Source organism: Schistocerca nitens, chromosome 1 (assembly GCF_023898315.1).
Source record: "Schistocerca nitens isolate TAMUIC-IGC-003100 chromosome 1, iqSchNite1.1, whole genome shotgun sequence".
In the NCBI taxonomy this organism is placed as follows: Eukaryota; Metazoa; Arthropoda; class Insecta; order Orthoptera; family Acrididae; genus Schistocerca; species Schistocerca nitens.
This window is the reverse complement of record NC_064614.1, coordinates 191,117,760-191,137,237: the sequence shown is the minus strand read 5'-3', so window position 1 is coordinate 191,137,237 and position 19,478 is coordinate 191,117,760. Positions and strand designations below refer to the sequence as shown.

Here is a 19,478-nt window from a genome sequence, read left to right as displayed (position 1 = left end):
AGTGTTTGTGCCATGATTATAATGAAGAAAATCAGAACAACAACAAGCAGAGTAGAAAGCCACCTGCAACATCCAAATTACTGTTGGTGTTTTAATAACATTCTAACTGAAGATTGAAATACGTATTACACCAACTGAAGATGGGTGAAAGCCTAAAATGTGCAGTGGTATAAGCAAAAATACATTAAAAAAGTAGCTGGTTGCTGTATTTCTTAAGATTTTACAATCCACAGCCTCGGAGGACAACAATGGAATGGATAAATCTTCAGTGACATCCTAGGAATTCCAAGCATACATTACGTGCTCTGTTTTCTCATACTTTTCCTTACCAATTACTTCCAGCCTATATCATCAGAATGTGAAATGAGAACCTGCTTTCTTACATTTTTCCTCTATTTTATTAACATAATTTATGCAGCTCATATATTTCTAAATTAAAAAGTCACTGACTGAATAACAAGTAATGAGTTATTTGCTCACAAATCCTCTTCTACAATAAAAAAGATCTTTCAAGTGGAAATAGCTTGCTACTTGGTTGGAAAAAATGTTTATGGAATATTTTGGAACTATTGAGACCCAACTACTAAGCATTCAGATTTAACAGGCTTGAGTGAATAACCTTGCAAGATACTTTTTTTTTTAAATTACAATACAGTCAAGACTAAAATCAGAGATTTTATTAACAATGTAAGTAACAGTGCCTTCTCAGTTTGTTATCCATCTGGATACCACTTCACTTTAGTGTGTACCCATTGATCTCTGCTTCTGGTACCTGTAAGTCATTTTTAGTTGTTTGGAATTGCAAAATGTGAGTTTCTGTATGTTGTTCACTGTCAAGTAATTTCGAACTGTTCCACTATTCTCCTGATTGTGACTAGTATGGATGCATTTGGGTCTTTATCAGTATACTTGTATCACAAAGCATCACAGTTTCTGGAATGTTTCCTATGTTCTGCAACAGTTGGTGGTTTCTGTAACTAACAGCAGTGTGAAGTAATTGTGTATTTTGGCCAAGACAATTTCATTACAGGTTTCAATGAAAACAATTATTGCTTTACACAACAGAATATTTTTTAAAAAGTGAATTTCACTTCTGATTTCAGGCCTCATTAGATATTCTAGTTGCAATAACGTCTGCCATACAACATAAGCTACAAACACTAATGTGCTTTCAACATCAATACCTTTTGCTGTATTTTTGTTAAAGAGATTTAATGTTAAAAATTTATTGCAATTTATCCTCAAGTAATGAATGCATAATATATGTAAAAATTTCTTTCTTTTCAGTAATAACCATTATGGGCGTCATTCTGGATGCTGTGGTGTGTTACCTTGGTCGTAATATGGAGTTCTATGATCCTGAAGAAATACAGGAGACAAAGAAGCAACAGCTTAAAAGTTAACCAGTCAGTGAGTGACAGTGACAAAGTGATATGCCCAGCACAGAGAGGACATTTGCTTGAACTAAATGATACAGTAAGAATGTGATTTTCACACAACAGTACAAAGAGCTTTGAGGTGGCAATGTGAAATAAGCTTATTTCATATATTTATTGTCTTATCAAGACAAGTCAGTATTATCATAAGGAGAGTGACTATGGAATAGGATCAGTTTGTGGACTTCTGAAACAACTTTCTTGTACAGTATTGTAAAATGTTGTTTATAAACACTTAGCATATTTATTTCCTTGTAAAATATCTTTGTTTACATAAAAATTGTTTTTGTGTTGTGTAAATGATGACAACATGCAAATGCCTATAGTAACATTATGAACTGTATCAGTACAAAAAATCAGTAATAAGGAAAGCATAAAACTAGCAGAGTTTTCCTATCAGTTTTGCCAAGTACTGACAGCACTCTGGACAGTTCCAGTATTGTAACTGTGTGCCAGATGTGCCTTTTACATTGTTTACTTCACAATATTATGAAACTGTCTCATCTTCAGTTACAGAAGATGTGATTCTTCGAGCTCTGCCATGTGTATGAGAAAACTTAAATAAATATCTCAAAGTGAAAATATTCTTTTTAACAATTAGGTATCACAGGCTGATTCAATATACAATTCAGACTTAATAAAGCAGCCATAAATGCTTTAGTCAACAATGGTCACAACAATCACAGAGTTACATGAGACTGTGTTTAAAAAGTGCAAGTACACACAAGCAGACATGTGATGTATACAGGTATGAGCAATACATTACAATGAAATAATCAACACTACTTCAACTCTTTAACAGAGTAAAAGGAATGTACGACTTTGATTTCAAAATCTGATGGTGATACTCCCATTTTTCAATTATGCTGGAAAACAATTGATTGACTCATTGATTTTTTATTCTCCCTGTGACAGTTTACATGGTATGGTTTTCATATTGTAGATGCAACCAGTTTTAGTACAGTTGTTATTCAAATATTATCTAAATGATTTTTGTTTTTTATTTAGTGTCACTGAGTGAATATTAAAGTTCTTTTTGAATGAGTGATTAATTAAACACAAATCTGATGAGAGACTGTATTTACAAAGGCGGTCAAGCTAGATATCAGTGAAACGATAATGACAGACAACATAAATTTCAACTGACACTGCAAATAATTCTGATCACCCTTTTCTAGACTACAAATAGCCTTTGTGACTTCACTGTGTTACCACAAAACATGACCTCATACGGTCATCTAAGCTATGTAAATAAGCTTTCATGTTTCAGTGTCATTACGTAAGGGAGCTTATTATTACAGAGACAACAGCAGTGCTCTGCATCTTTGTGAAAATAATGTATGTGATATTTCCTACGAATTTTGAATGTACCAACCTCTGCTTGTGTGAGTCATTTTGTAATCATAAAATATCACTTTCAACATGGGTCTTTGTGTAAAACTACATGCACCGCACTTTCTTGCAATGAAGTGAATCTGTCAATCTGTTCTCCATGAGGCATACATTAATGCCATCCACAACTCTATTCACTACTTTATTTAATTTTCATTTCACATATCTCTGAGCTACACTTGTGTTTCCTGCAAACTGAAAATTTTTTATTCAGCTGCAACGATTTGTGGTAAACCATTGACACAAACTAACAATATTGTGGGAAGTGCTAAACCAAGACATACACATATGACTGAAATAAATATTACAACACAAATTAGGTAGATGACAGTACTCATACGATTAAGATTACAGATTTGTATGTGATCTTTGTCTTTTGGGAATCTGGTATGTTGCAGAGACACTAAACACCGTGGCATGAAATTAAAGAGGACCTGGGTAGGTTCCGAGAGAAACTTCCTTCACATTATTTGTATGCAAATCCTCAAAGCATCAGCGGGTGTTGCTGAAGGCTCATCGTGAAATAGTAACAACCATGCCTGAGACGCATTTGATGAGAGAGATGTTAAGCAAAATGTAAACAATGGAAATAATGCTCCTGACAGATTAACACTGTGTGCCAGACCATGATTCAAACTCAGGACCTTCACCTTTGGTAAACAGGAGATTTATTTTGGAAGGTAGGAGATGAGGTACCGGTGGAAGTAAAGCCATGAGGACTGGTCATGAGACGAGGTTCGATAGCTCAGATGGCAGAGTACCTGCCCATGAACGGCAAAGGTCCCAAGTTCGAGTCTCAGTCTGGCACACAGTTTTATTGTCAGGACAGTTTCAGATCAGTGCACACCCCATTGCAGAGTGAAAAACTCATTCTCTAATGGTAGCACCTGCTTCAATTAAGGCTTGCACATTCCTCACCATGTGGGACTGGGTGCTGCTCTGCTGAAATTTGTTATGTTAAGTTGTTTGAAAAGACAAAAGTGTCACAAGTTGTAAAACCTCAGAGTTACAACAGGTGCTGTTCAGACTATCCTCAGTATTTTGTGGTCTAGATCGCATGCTGTAACCGATGGTACTTCCACGCATCACCCTCAACATAAGTCTACTAAGCATCACTACAATGCAGACTTGCTGTCATCATGATAGCATCTCATATGTACATAGCTGTCACTGCAAAATAGACTGAAGAGGGACTATCTCAAAACATTACAGTTTGCAAACTCGGCATGCTGATAATGGTGTTCTCACTACAGATTTTTACTCCATAAATAAATAAACTGGTGGAGCTGTCATCCGTACTCAGGTGATTCATGTGAAAGGGTTTTCAACGTGATTATAACCACACAACAGGAATAAACAGACTTTGAATGTGGAAAGTTAGTTGAAACTAGATGCACAGGGCATTTCATTTCGAAAATCGTCAGGGAATTCAATATTTTGAGATCCACAATGCCAAGAGTGTACCAAGAATACCAAATTTCAGGCATTACCTCTCACCATGGACAAAACAGTGGCCAACAGCCTTTGCTTAACGACCAAGAGCAGCGCTATTTGTATTTGGTTGTCAGTGCTAACAGACAAGCAACACTATGTGAAATAACCACAAAAATCAATGTGGGACTTACGACGAATTTATCCATAAGGGCATGTGGCAAAATCTGGCATTATTGGGCTATGGTAGCAGACAGCCAAAGGAAGTGTCTTTGCTAATAGCACATCACTTGCAGCAACTCTCCTGGGCTTGTGACCATATCGGTTGTATGCTAGACGTCTTGAAAACGGTGGCCTGCTCAGATGAGTCCCAGTTTCAGTTGGTAACAGCTGATGGTAGGGTTCGAGTGTGGTGCAGACCCCACAAAGCTATGGACCCAAATTGTCAGTAGGACACTGTACAAGCTAATGGTGATTCCATAACAGTGTGGGCTAGATTTACATGGAATGGACTAGGTCCTCTGGTCCAACTGAACCAAACACTGTCTGGAAAAGATTATGTTCGGCTACGCATTCATGGACTTCATGTTCCCAAACAATGATGGAATTTTTATGGGTGACAATACATGTCGCCGAGCCACAATTGTTTGCAGTTCATTTGAAGAAATTTCTGGACAATTTGAGCGAATGATTTGTCCATGCATCAAACATTTATGGGATATAATCATGAGGTCAGTTTATGCACAGGATCCTGCACCAGCAACACTTTCGCAATTATGTACAGCTATAGAAGGTAATATGCCTCAATATTTTTACAGGAGACTTGTTGAACCCCTACCATGTTAAGTTGCTGCACTATGCCTGGCAAAAGGAAGTCCGACATGATATTAGGAGGTGTCTCGTGACTTCTGTCACCTCAGTGTACTAAAAGCTTTCTATAATTGTCACACTCTTGAATCATGGTTCTTCGTTTCATTCTGCATAAAGTTTCATCTTGATGCGATAGGGAATCAGTAATACACCTGGTTAGTGATATACCAGGTGATCAAAAAGTCAGTATAAATTTAAAAACTTAATAAACCACGGAATAATGTAGATAGAGAGGTAAAAATTGACACATATGCTTGGAATGACATGGGGTTTTATTAGAACCAAAAAACAAAAAAAACAAAAAAACAAAGTTCATAAAATGTCCGACAGATGGCATTGGACAGCAAAACATCAGTTACTGCACATGACAATCGTGTATAAAAGGAGCTGTAATGAGAAAGAGAATCAGATGCACCAGCAGTCACAGCATGTTGACGTTACGTGAAAAGGTGCTTTTAGTGAAGCTGTATTATCAGAATGGGGAATGTGCTAGTTCAGCGTTACGATCCTATCGCCATAGGAAGGGGATTCGAAAGGGTAAAGGTCCGTTGACAAATGCAGCTGTGGCGAGAATGATTTCGAAGTTTGAAGCCATGGGTTGTTCAGACGATAGACCCCGTAGTGGCCGACCGAGCACAAGGTGTACTGCTGCTGAGACAATTCAGGAAGAAATGGAGACTGTAGCGGGTTCATCTATGCACGGGGAAGTCAGCGCTCGTGCAGTCACACGTTGCACCAGCATTCCATACACTACAGTTTGGTTGGCACTTAGGCGTACCCTCCGATGCTATCTGTACAAAATCCATCAGCATCATTAACTGTTACCTGGCGATTTAGTGAAGCGGAGGGCATCTGCGGTGTGGGCATTTTAAAAGATGGCGGAAGATGACGATTGGTTGAGTAACGTGTTGAGGACCGACGAAGCTCATTTCACGCTCCGAGGGTCTGTCAACGCTCACAACTGCAGAATTTGGGATACTGAAAATCCTAGAGCTGTCGTGGAATCTCCATTGCACGATAAGAAAGTCACGGTATGGGTTGGATTTACGACATCTACCATTATCGAGCCTTTTTTCTTTGAGGAAATGCGTGATTCTGGTTTTGTAACTGCTACCATGACAGGTGAGAGGTACGCTGATATGTTACAGAATCGCATCATCTCCAGCCTGGCTGATAAACACCTGCTGGAACGTACGATGTTTATGCAGGATGGCGCTCCACCCCATATTGCTAGATGCGTGAAAGATCTCTTGCACGTTGTTTGGTGATAATCGTGTGCTCAGTCCCCACTTTCGTCAAGCTTGGCCTCCCAGGTCCCCAGACCTCAGTCCGTGCGATTATTGGCTTTAGGGTTACCTGAAGTTGCAAGTGTATCGTGATCGACCGACATCTCTAGGGATGCTGAAAGACAACATCCGACGCCAATGCCTCACCATAACTCCGGACATGCTTTACAGTGCTGTTCACATTATTCCTCGACTACAGCTATTGTTGAGTAATGATGGTGGACATATTGAGCATTTCCTGAAAAAACATCATCTTTGCTTTGTCTTACTTTGTTATGCTAATTAATGCTATTTTGATCAGATGAAGCGCCATCTGTCGAACATTTTTTGAACTTATGTATTTTTTTGGTTCTCATAAAACCCCATGTCATTTCAAGCATGTGTGTCAATTTGTACCTCTCTAACTACATTATTCCGTGATTTATTCAGTTTTCAAATTTATACTGACTTTTTGATCACCCGGTATTTTGTTCTGCTTTCAATTAGTGAGTTACATGCAATGTGTAAATCTTTATCTTGTTGTTATGATGTTGTCTATGGAAACTGCTGAGAACCTAAACAATCTGAAACCCATCCCTCCTAAATACAAGTCCAGTGTCTCAACCACTGCACCACCTTGTTCAGCAGACAAACCATTATTAAAGTCCTACTGCTTATCTGTAGCAAATTTAAGTTAGACTTGCTTACTCCTACATCAATTAAAATACTGTTTTTTTAATAATATTTCAACTTACTTTATGTAACAAACATAAAGCTATGCTGATCACAGAATAAAAAGGAAGATTACTGTTTAATCTCCTGATGATGGCAAGGTCATTGGAAATCAAGTGCAAGCTCCAATTGGTTGAGGATAGGGAAGGAAATGAGATGTGTCTTCTAAAGTTGAACTGCCTCAACATTTGCCTTAAATGTATTAGGGAAGCAAGTCAAAACCTAAAACTGAATTGCCAGGCTGGAATTCAAACCACCATTCTCCCACATACGAATCCATTTTACTACTGAGCCACCACACCTGGTACTGACTACAGAATAAAAAGTATCTGGTATGATAAACAAACACAGTCACACTACTTAACTGATCTTGAGAAAATATTTGTGAAATAAATAGACAAGGTCTACCTATCAAATGGCAGAAGACAGAGAGATATCGAGACATACAAAATTGCAAGCTTTTGAAACCCATGGTGACTGCTTGGTGAGGAGAGGAAAATTTTGGAAGAAGAGAGACTGATAAAAATTAAGAATACTGGAGAATTCATTTGGGATCTCAAGTCAAGGAAGACTTACTGTGTAGGGTGAGAAGAAAAAAAGATGATTGGCAGTACTTGACAAGCATTTGAAAATGTAAAGTGATGCAAAATGTTTGAAATTATCAGAAAATAGGTGGTATATGCTCTAGAGAAAGATGGGTAATATAAAACATTTACTAAAACCATAGGGAACAATAAGAACAGAAGGCCAAAAGAGAAATTATCAGATTAAAAAGAGTATAAGGTGTAAATGTAGTTTTCTCCCTCTATATTTCCATCTATGTAGTCTTTCTCCTGTATATTTGAATCTTTATACTGAAGAAGATTAAGGAAATAAAGAAAAGGGTCAGGAGTGGGATTAAAATTCAGTTTGTAAGGGCATAAATCATTAGATTCACAGGTGCCAATGCTGTCCTATGAGAAATTCAGAAAGGATGTACTGAATGCAATGAACAATCTACCAAGCTCAGAATATGGATTGAGAGTAAACCAAAATTATGATGAAAATACTGAGAAATAGTAGAAATGAGATTACTGATAAACTTAACATCTATTTTAGGGACCATAAAGTAGACAAAGTGAAGGAATTCCACTACTTTGGAAGCAAAGTAACACACAACAGATACAGCACGGAGGATATGATAAGCAGACTACCACAGACAAAGAGCATATTCATCACAAAAGACATCTACTAGTATAAAACATAGGCCGTAATCTGAAGAAGAAACTTCTGAGAATCTAGGTATGGAGCACAGTGTTGTACATAAGTGAGTCATGAGCTCTATAGAAACCAGAAAAGAAAAGAACTGAAGCATCTGAAGTACACAGTAACAGAAGTTGCTGAAAATTATGTGAACTGATAAGATAATACATTGAAGAGTTTGTCTGTAGAACTATGAAGAAAAGGTTTGTGTGGGAAACGCTGATTAGAAGATGGGACAAAATGACAGCATCTCAGGAAACAATGGCTCTAAAGAGAGCCGAAGAGGACAAGAACTATAGGGGAACAAAGATATTGGAATATGAGGAGTAAATAATTGAGGGCATTGATGTAGGCACTTCTTTAAGATGAAGAGACTGACGCAAGTAGAAAATCGTGATGGGTTTCATCAAACTACTCAGAAGACCCATGTTCCCCCCCCCCCCTTCCTCCTCCTCGTAAAAAAATTACAAATTTGAAAACCATGAAAAACAGAGAACACAGAAGCAAGCAAGAGAGAATATTTGGTCAGTCAGACATAAAAGCAAATGTGTTATGCATGACCCAAAAAAAAGTGTGTAGCTTAATGCTAGAAAAATTGTGAGGAGGAAAAAATTAATGAAACAAAAATTAATGACAAAGAAAAGGAACTGGACCAGAAAAATTATCAACTGTGGCTTCATGGAAGATGAGAGGCAAATACAGGTAGAGCAGTTTACTATCCATTAAATTCTGAGGAACTAGTATCAGCGAGGAGAATCCTGATGGTACACATACAATATGCACCAAAAATCAAGATTATTATGTTACATACCATGCTCTGCAACAGACTACTGTTGCCAGCATACACACACTGTATGTGTTTCATCATCCTTCTTCACGACTTGGTGGTTGTAATACTAACATAAATGACTGGACAGTGGTTGCGCTTCAGTTGGTAAATTAAGCGAACTGTTCCACACCAGGTTTTCCCTTTGTAAGATAAGGTCTCACCAGCAACAGGACGAATGTCACTAGTCCCCTGCAATTCTGAGTGATGAAGAGTTTGGAATTCTACAGTGGTTAGAACAGTCCTGTTATGGGGACTTGAGGAAAGATGGCTAAGCAACGTCAGGAACTCTTCGGATACTGGTACAGGGTGGTTTTGTGGGAATTGTGGTGGATCAATCTGGGATCACGGGCAGAACTATTTGAAACAAGATTTGTTAGGTTTGTTATGTGAAGGTTTCTGAAACTGAATAGTGAAATAACACTGCCACTTGGTATTGTGTGAAAAGAAAGTGGATATTTCACTGGGGCAGCATAACTAAATTTTTACTTAAGCCTGAATGTAAACCCAACACGACAGGTATTTCAGGAGCTGAGAAGATCTTAAAGAGATTCTGGACAGTGTATTGTGGCTGGTTTTCATGGTGACCAGCCATTGCTCTAGGAAGCAGTGGGTTTGTTTGTGTATGGTTAAAGAGCTGGGATAAACTGTGTTCATTACAGAAGTGTGGCGGCTGCTGGAGAGGGACAGAGGGAGAGATAACTCTATTGAGGTGGCTAAAGAGAAAGAAGGATCACTTTCTGAGGTAACATTTAGCCTGTAGCTGATACCCTTCAGGAGAATGTGTGTGCAGACATATGTTGTGTAAACTTTTGTCACTGGGTCACTAGTGCCCACACCTAGTACTCAAATTTCAGGTAAATTGAAATACTGAGGTGCTCTGCCCACTTTTTCTATCACCTAACAATAAGTAATGTTCTTATAGATAGGAAGATGGGTGGAAGACAAAGGGCAATATGGAATTTGGTTAAAAAGAATGTAGTCATAACACACTTAAAATGAGTCTCTTAACATTGCCACTCTATTTTTCAAACAGGGAAAGGCATTTCTTGTCCAGTATTAAGAAAATTTTGCAAGTAAATATCCTATAACATAACAACATAGCCTACAAAACCATTCATAAAGCTGTTTGAGAATACTATACCTCTTAATAGTACCAGAGATGAAAAGTTGCTTGCTTAGGGAATCTAATGATAAAGTTTCCCATAGAGGATCAGCAGGAGGGTTATGGAAACAAAGGATATGTTGTAGAGAAAGTTCCCACCTTTGCAATTCAGAAAAGGTGGTGGTGGTGGGAACAATCCTGATGGCACAGGCTGTGAAGCAATCATTAAAGTGAAGCACATCATGTTGGGCAGCAAGTTCCCACAGGCAGCACTAGCAATTCTACCTCCCCTACCCTGCTATCCCTCCCCCCTCCCACTCCATGCCATGTCATTACACTCACCACTCTCCCCAGCAGTTTGCTGGCCACATCAAACAGTCACAGTCAGAACCTAGCAGCCAGAGACAATAACCATGCCTATATGAGTAGTTGTAGTAGTAGTAGTAGTAGTAGTAGTAGTATGAAGTAGTACCAGCAGCAGTAGTAATTGTTGTTGTTGTCATCGTCATCTGAATTTGTGAATGTTTTACTTCTGTGGAAGAACTTTGTCTGAAAACTTATACATTTCCAGTATTCTTTTCACTGTGCTTGTCTGCAAGTAATGCCTCTTTTTCGGGTAACAACTTAAAGTACCAATGTATCAACAAAAGCTGGTTACAGGCTATCTCCTCAAGATTTTCTACTAGTGTCTTCTTCACAAGCCTTTGGGTCACAAGCTTAAAGTCAGAAGACTACAAGAGGAAGTGGAAGGAGCAGCTGCAAAGAATGGGTCTCGAAATACGCTCAATAATAATAAGGAAATACAAACCAAAAGGGAAACAAGGCCCTTGAAATTTGTGGGAAATATAGTAACTGTAAGAGAACAAGATGGAGGAAAAGTAATTCTTCAATCAACTAAGCAATTGCAGCTTCCAAGTGAGACCCACTAGTCTCTTTGTACATACAAAAACACAATCCTTACACATCCCCAACCATTTAAAGTTATCATAAAAACATATAATGAGAAGTTATTATGGTATCCTGCTGCCATTTCCTAATTCAATTCACTCCAAAGATTTTCTAAAGATTAGTCTCAGGTTCATTATTACATTATTGTTTCCAGCGTTACTTTAATTCTTCCCTGTCTCATTGATCTACCTTGTTTCCTTTCACTGGGAGTCCATTCTGCAACATCTACCACTGACAACAACCACCTGAATAAAAATAAAATAAACAGGTAACTATAGGAAAATCATTTATTTTGAACTCTCTGTACGAAAACCCCTCTTCTTTCCCCTTGTTTGGCTGTGTTGTTATGTTTACCCAAACACAAAAATAATAATAACTCACTTCAAATGATATTATTGTATTGCTCAGTATGACCATTTGCATGAAAAAGCTTCAGTTAATTGTTTATGCACTAACAATAGTCTACAATTTGCAAGTAACAGGTGCACTTTCTTAATTTTTTTTTTAATTTTTTTTATACCAATGTATTCGTAGTAGTAGCTGGTATATTTATCTGTGGATCATTTTGACAGTGGAACTGGACAAGTCATGGTATCACCAGTTAAGATGAATAAACAGAATTCTTATACACGGGCCATTATTTACATACAGGTTTATTTTCACAAGGGTGAGACAGATCAATGCCTTTTATACAGAACATCTCAGCATTTGACTGAAGTAATTTAAGGAATCAAGAGAACACCTCAAGGGGTCAGCCAAAAGGAGACTAGTATTAACAATGCTGCAACCTCATTCTTTTTACCCCTACTGCACAATGATGTTTTGATTATACAATTCTGCAAAGAAAATATTAATCATACAATCGAATAAAAAAAGTTTACTCACCAAGCAGCAACAGAACAGGAGGAGGAGAAAACACACATAAAAGATACAAAAATATGCAAGCTTTCACAACCATTGGCTCCTTCTTCCGGCAGAAGAGTTGAAGTGAAAGAAAGAGGGAAGGAAAAGAACGGGTGTGGTTTAGGAAATGGGGAGAGCTCTATGAATGTTGTCCAGAGTTCCAGGTCAGGGAATTACTGTGGGGGGGGGGGGGGGGGGGAGACCCCCATGCAGGAGACAAGAGTAGAAAAGCTAAGTGCAATATACATACATGATAGACAGGTGAGGCAGGGAGAGGGGAGAGAGTGGGGGTATAGATAAGTTGGAAAAATAAAATACATAGAAAAATAAAAGAGAGCAAAAAATAGGAATAGTTACTGAAAAGAAATTCTGAGACAGTAGAAATTAACATAAATTTGAAAATGTGACTGGTGAGAACTGAGCACATGTGATAACTGTTCACACCTGTGGAGTTTCTGTGAAACTTGTGTTGGAAGGGAGAATCCAAATGCAACATGTACTGAAACAGGCACCAAGGTCAGGACCATCACACTGTAGAGTATGTTCTGCAATATGATATTGTATATTGGCAATATAAACCATCTATCAATGTTTGTTCATAGTAACTGGTAACATGGTAGCAGCCATACAAATGCAGAAGGCTGAACAGTGTTTACATAGCAGGTGGTACATTACATGTCACTTCACAGGAGGCTTACATTTTGGTAGCAAGCATTCTGTCAGTTACAGGGTTGGTACAGGTGACAGTAGGAGAGTGCATCAAGTAAGTCTTACAGCAGGGACAGTCACAGGGGCAGGAGCCATAGGGTAGGAAAACTGACTTAGAAGGAATATCTGACAACAATATTGTGGTAACAAGAAGCTATTATACATTTCGTGGGCAAATAGTCAGACAGAACTGACCTCTTTCAGGGCATGATTTTAGGGACACACAGTCTTGTCAAAGAGGCTGATTAATACATGGAAGACCAGGGCAATACATTTGAATTAGGCTGGTGGGGTAATTATGAACAGTGAAGGCTGAGGTGAGAGTGGTGGTGCACTGCTATAAAGAACATTTGACATGGAGAGAATGACCACTGTCACAATTTAAATACTAAACAATGGCAACTAAAGGTGTGCTTGCTTCTATGTGAATGTGTATGTATGTGTTTCCCCTTCCTTTTCTGGTAAAAAAAAATCTCAAAAATTTTCGAAAAAGTAATGTACAGTCGTCTTTATAACCATCTTATCTCAAATAACATACTGTCAAAGTCACAGTTTGGATTTCTAAAAGGTTCTGATATTGAGAAGGCTACCTACACTTACAGTGAAAATGTGCTTAATTCATTAGACAAAAAATTGCAGGCAACTGGTATATTTTGTGATCTGTCAAAGGCATTTGACTGTGTAAATCACAATATCCTTTTAAGTAAACTAGAATATTATAGTGTAACAGGAAATGCTGCAAAATGGTTCAAATCTTACATCTCTGGCAGGAAACAAAGGGTGTTATTAGGAAAGAGACATGTATCAAGCTATCAGGCATCATCCAACTGGGAACTAATTACATGTGGGGTCCCACAAGGTTCCATTTTGGGGCCCCTTACTTTTTCTTGTGTATATCAATGACCTTTCATCAGTAACATTACCAGATGCCAAGTTTGTTTTGTTTGCCGATGATACAAACATTGCAATAAATAGCAAATCAAGTGTAGTCTTAGAAAGATCAGCCAATAAAATATTTGTGGACATTAATCACTGGTTCCTAGCCAATTCTTTGTCACTAGACTTTGAAAAAACACACTACATGCAGTTCAGAACTTGTAAGGGGTGTCCCAAGATTATATGTCTAACATACGATGACAAGAAGATAGAAGAAGTGGACAGTGTTAAATTCTTGGGATTACAGCTTGATAATAAATTCAACTGGGAGGAGCACACCACAGAACTGCTGAAGCGTCTTAACAAATCTGTGTTTGCAATGCGAATTTTGTCAGACATAGGGGATATAAAAATGAAAAAGCTGGCATACTATGCTTACTTTCATTCCATAATGTCATATGGGATTATTTTTTGGGGTAATTCATCAAGCCAAGCTAAAGTTTTCCGGGCACAAAAACGTGCAGTAAGAGTTATATGTGGTGTGAACTCAAGAACATCCTGCAGAAGCCTGTTTAGGGAACTACGTATACTAACTACTGCTTCCCAATATATTTATTCCTTAATGAAATTTGTCATTAAAAATATATCACTTTTTCAAACCAACAGCTCAATTCATGGAATCAATACTAGAAATAAGAATAATCTTCACAAGGATTTAAAGTCACTTAGTCTTGTACAAAAAGGTGTGCATTATTCAGGAACACACGTTTTCAATAACTTACCAGCAGCCATAAAAAGCTTAACAACCAATGAAATTCAGTTTAAGAGAAGCCTAAAGGATTTATTGGTGGCCAACTCCTTCTACTCCACTGATGAATTTCTTAGTAAAACCAACTGATTTGTATATAAGTACAACATAACTTCTGCACAATTTCAGTGCAGTAATGTGTTCATTGAAAATTTGTGTGTGTGTGTATGTGTGTAAGTATAATCTAACTTCTGCACCATTTCAGTGCAGTAATGTGTTAAGTGTAAATAAGTATTACAGTAGTTGTAATACATGTTTATTACCTTATAAATAAATAAAAAACTTTTTTATTTTAAATTCAGTGCATTAGTATTTGTAAAATGACTCTTAGTGTTCATTAAAAAATGACGATCATTCCACTTGGGACCTGTGGAATGGTACATTAGCTTATTTGTTTTAGTTGTAAATATTTGTCATGTATTGTTGTTTTTCTGACATGTTCCACATCCTGGAGGACCTCCGCACTACGGGTCAATTGGAGTGAAAGTAAATCTAATCTAATCTAATCTAATCTAAAAAAACTGTGGCTAAAAGCTAATGTGTAAGTGTCCTGTCTGCAACTTAACACGTCATCTTTATGATAAGTAGCAATCATCTTTTCCTTACCACAGTTAAAATTTAAGTACAGTTGTTCATGTGTATCTTTAATGTAAACAGAACTGTGCAGCTGACCCTCAGTCAGTAAGAGGGCAACATCAAGGAAAGCAGCCTGGGATTCGGAATAGCACCATATGAAATTGGGGGATGTATTTAGTGATTACAAAAATTTTAACAGGTCGTCCTCATGATGAGTCCATACGGCAAAGATGTCACCAATGTATCTAAAAACAATCCAGAGGCTGAAGGCTTATGGATCCCAAGTTAACCTCTCCAAGCACCCTATGAAAAGGTTGGCATAGGAAGAGGAGCCATCCTGGTTCCCACGACCATCATTTAATATGTCTGTATACCTGTCCCTCAAAGGTAAAGTAGTTGTTCATAAGTTGTTTATATTATACCACTTTTAAAGACTTATTTTGCCTTTAAAAGTTTATTCTGTACTATTTCATGTACTACAGCCTTCCACATTTTACGCTCCCTTATCAGTATTTTTTCTCTCTTCAGCTGTACCCTTGCCCCAAACTACAAAAACAGCCAACTCCACCACCTCCTCCTCCTCCTCCTCCTCCTTTTACCCTAGGTAGCTTCCTTGCCACTATGCAAATCACATACTCACACTGTCTGAGGGTAACAGTATTGTTCTGCACTACTTCATCAAATAAATTTGAACCCACTTTTTGGTATAGCCACCTGCCATTGCTTCTACTTATTAGTACCAACTATCATGCTTACAACTTTCATGTCCATTACATTTCTTTAGGACATTATGTTACCAACAGGGCTAATAATCCACTTCATCATCATGAAATAATTAATTATATCTTTCAGCTTTCAGTCTACTACTACTACTACTACTATTGTTGTTTCTAGCTGTTCCCAGCCATGTGATGCTGTGCCTCAGTCTGTTTAAATGTAAAAAAGAAAAGAGAAAGCACACATTTCTAAAATGTATAGGAGTTGTATATACATCCTAGCCTCCTCCCTCTGTCTCTGTCCATCTCCTGCTCCCCTTCTCTTTCTCCATCTCTTCCTCCTTCCCCAGCTCTCTGTCCATCAGCCCCCCCCCCCCCATCCATCTTCTCCCCCCTCTTGCTTTGAAATTTTGACCAAACATTGCATTTGAATATGCATGTGAATTTATACCTACAGAAATGCCATATGTTGTATAAATACACCATAAAACAGAACAAAACAAAAAAATACACCAAGAAGAAATTATCTGAATGGGGCAGAAAACAGTCGATTTAATGTATGTATGCAGACAAACAAATAGTTACAATTTTAGAAAAATTAGATTTTATTCAAGAGAAAGAGCTCCACAAAATGAGCAAGTCAATAATGCATTGGACCACCTCTGGCCCTTATGCACACAGTTATTCACCTTGGGACTGATTGACAAAATTGTTGCATGTCTTCCTGAGGGATTTCATGCCAAATTCTGTCCAACTGGTGCATCAGATCATCAAAAGCCCAAGATGATTGGAGGGCCCTGCCCATAATGCTCCAAATGTCTGCAATTGAGGAGAGATCCAGCAACATTGCTGGCCAAGGTAGGGTTTGGCTAGCAAGTCGACAAGCAGTAGAAACTCTCGCCGTGTGCAGGTGGACCCTGTCTCGCATAAATGCAAACCCAGGATGGCTGGCCATGAAGGGCAACAAGACGGGGTGTAAAATATGATCAACATACCGCTTTGCTGCAAGGGTGCTGCAGATGACAACCAAAGGGGTCCTGCTCTGAGAAGAAATGGCACCCCAGATCATCACTCCTGATTGCCAGGCTGTACAGCAGGCGACAGTTGTGTTGGTGTCCCACTGCTGTCGGGGGCATCTCCACGCAGACCTTCAGCCTGGAATCTTATTGACTGGAGTAGAATTGTCCTCAGTCATACGCCCCACTTCAAATTACACCTGGCAACCAGCAAAACAGTTTCTGGAGATGCCCTGGACAGTGTTTGGATACACAACTGACTGTCACCCACTGTATGGCTCGACAGCCAGGAATGATGGTCTGGGCTGCCATTTCATTTCAAAGCCAGGCCTCTTTGGTTGTCATCCACAACACCCTTACAGCACAGCAGTATGTCAATGATATTCTATGCCCTGTTTTGTTGCCCATAAGGCAAACCATCCAGGGCTTACACTGCACCAAGATAATTCCTGCATGCACATAATTAGAGTTCCTACCGCTCGTCTTAATGCTTGCCAAACCTGTCCTCCATCAGCAAGGTTGCTGGATCTCTCCCCAATTGTGAAAACTTGGAACAATAGGTATGATCCTCCAATCAGCTCAGTATTTTGAGATTTAATGTGCTAGTTGGACAGAATGTGGCACGATTTCCCTCAGCAGGACATCCAACAATTCTGTCAATCAGTGCCATGCTGAACAACTGCTTGCAAAAGGGACAGATGTGGACCAACATGGTATTGATTTGCTCAATCTGTGATGCTGTTTCTCTTGAACAGATCACCCATTTTCTCTGAAACTGTAATCATTTATTTGTTTGTAGTTGTACATCACATCTACCAATACCCATCTCATTTGGATAATTCCATTGTGGTTCATCGTGTGTATACATATATGAAACATTATGTCAAAATTTGAAGGCAGTTGGTGAAGAACGTTTGGAGATACACAATTTTCAACAAATATACATTTACATTTTTATTTATATAGATCATTCTTGCCTAGGTCAACAGATATGTGTAAAAAATCTTGTCTATTGCTGCTACAGAAATGGTGTAATTGGAATCTTACATCTTTCATGAGTGGTAGACACAGCTAAATGATGCGGAACAAAAGCTTCAACAAGTCCTGAATCAAACACACAGCCAACTACTTGCTGACATCTTGACCGAGATCATGATAATGTGGTAGTATTAGTAACAGTAGCAGTAGCAGCAGTAATTTTATTCATCCATAGATCGCTTTTACAAGGATACTCGACATGTCATATGTTACATTATGCCTTTTGTGAACTGCTAGTCACTCATCAATATTCTGTTTCTCTGTACTCCCCAGCTATTCTGGAAATCTTTAAGCCATTAATTTAGTTGGGGAGTGTGCTGCTACTAAAATTTCAATTGCAAAATCTCAAAATTGATCTATGTAACTCCATATACAACAACCCATATGAGGTTAGTGACATACAACCACTTTGACAAATGAAGTGTTTACATGCCATTTCCCACAAATAACATACAGTTAAAGTACACTAGTGCACTATTGTATAGGCATACACGTATCACACTTTCTTCCTGTGTTTCTCGTAAATTGCAGGGACAATAATATGGCACACACAAATGCCAGATACATTGACATGCTTTCTGCCCTTGGTGCATCTAATAACACAAATGGAGTTGCTACTCTTGAATATGTTGCTAAGTATTCTGGTCAATGTCATCCAGAAGATATTTGTTGCATTGTCTGGAACTTCATCTTTGGGAGACAGGTTCTCCCCTTGCACCATCATTACAGAGAGGTTGTCCAAGGATTAGCTACACACCAAAAATTCCAGAGCAGTACATGGGAAGTATCTACACACCTGCATGTCTTGCAACGCATGGATTATGACATGTTACACGATGAACGGCTACACCACTGCCGTTAACTGTTAACAGCAACATTCTGACGACAGGTTTCTACAGATGCAGTTCTATGAATGGTTCCAACAACAGGAAGCTAATGATGATTCCATAAAAATAATAATGACATGGTCTGCTGAAGCTGCATTCACACTTTTTGGTATCTTCCAATATGCGCAACATCCACTATTGGTGTGAAGTTAACATGTGTGTCATGCACAACCATGGATATCAGTCACACTTAAGCATCAATGAATGAGCTGGAATGTTGGATGTATCTTACTTCCCTGTATTTTAGCAAACCAGTTGACTGAAGGAAGGTATCATGCAATCTCTCAAACAATTGGCCTGAAGCACTCTATAGGCTTCATGTTCAGCAGAGTTCATGGTTCCAACATGATGGTGCAATTACACACTTTGGAAGTGATGTGTGTGATGGCATTTAAGCCAAGCCTTGCCCAAGAAATGTTCACCTGACAAAACTTCTCAGATTTCTTTATGTGGAGGCGCTTGAAGCACCACATTTATGAATATTTCATCCATAAAGAACATCATCATGAGTGCTGTGATTATTAATAAATACAAATAAAACAATTTCCTGTGTCAGTCACATGTTTATTATCCCACTACACATTTTCATAGTTCACACCATCGTCTTCAGGGTAAGTACTGTGTTGCTACATTCCTTGTGTTTGCGTAGAGCGCATACTTCTTTTCACAGTAGCAGACCAAGTGCAAGGCAGGTTATATTTCA

The 19,478-nt window shown here is 38.4% G+C and overlaps 1 protein-coding gene and 1 long non-coding RNA gene across 2 annotated transcripts in view; one reads left to right on the top strand and one right to left on the bottom strand.

Moving 5' to 3' along the window:
- Positions 1-2,018, top strand: part of LOC126245273 (solute carrier organic anion transporter family member 74D) — a 155,535-nt gene extending 153,517 nt beyond the window's left edge. Inside the window, exon 13 of the mRNA XM_049948302.1 lies at positions 1,288-2,018. Within this exon, the coding sequence (XP_049804259.1) occupies positions 1,288-1,403 (116 nt within the window). The 3' untranslated portion in view covers positions 1,404-2,018. The remainder of the gene's footprint in view (positions 1-1,287) is intronic.
- Positions 1-19,478, bottom strand: part of LOC126245289 (uncharacterized) — a 556,618-nt gene that overhangs the window by 230,117 nt on the left and 307,023 nt on the right. The gene's annotated exons all lie outside the window — the stretch shown is intronic.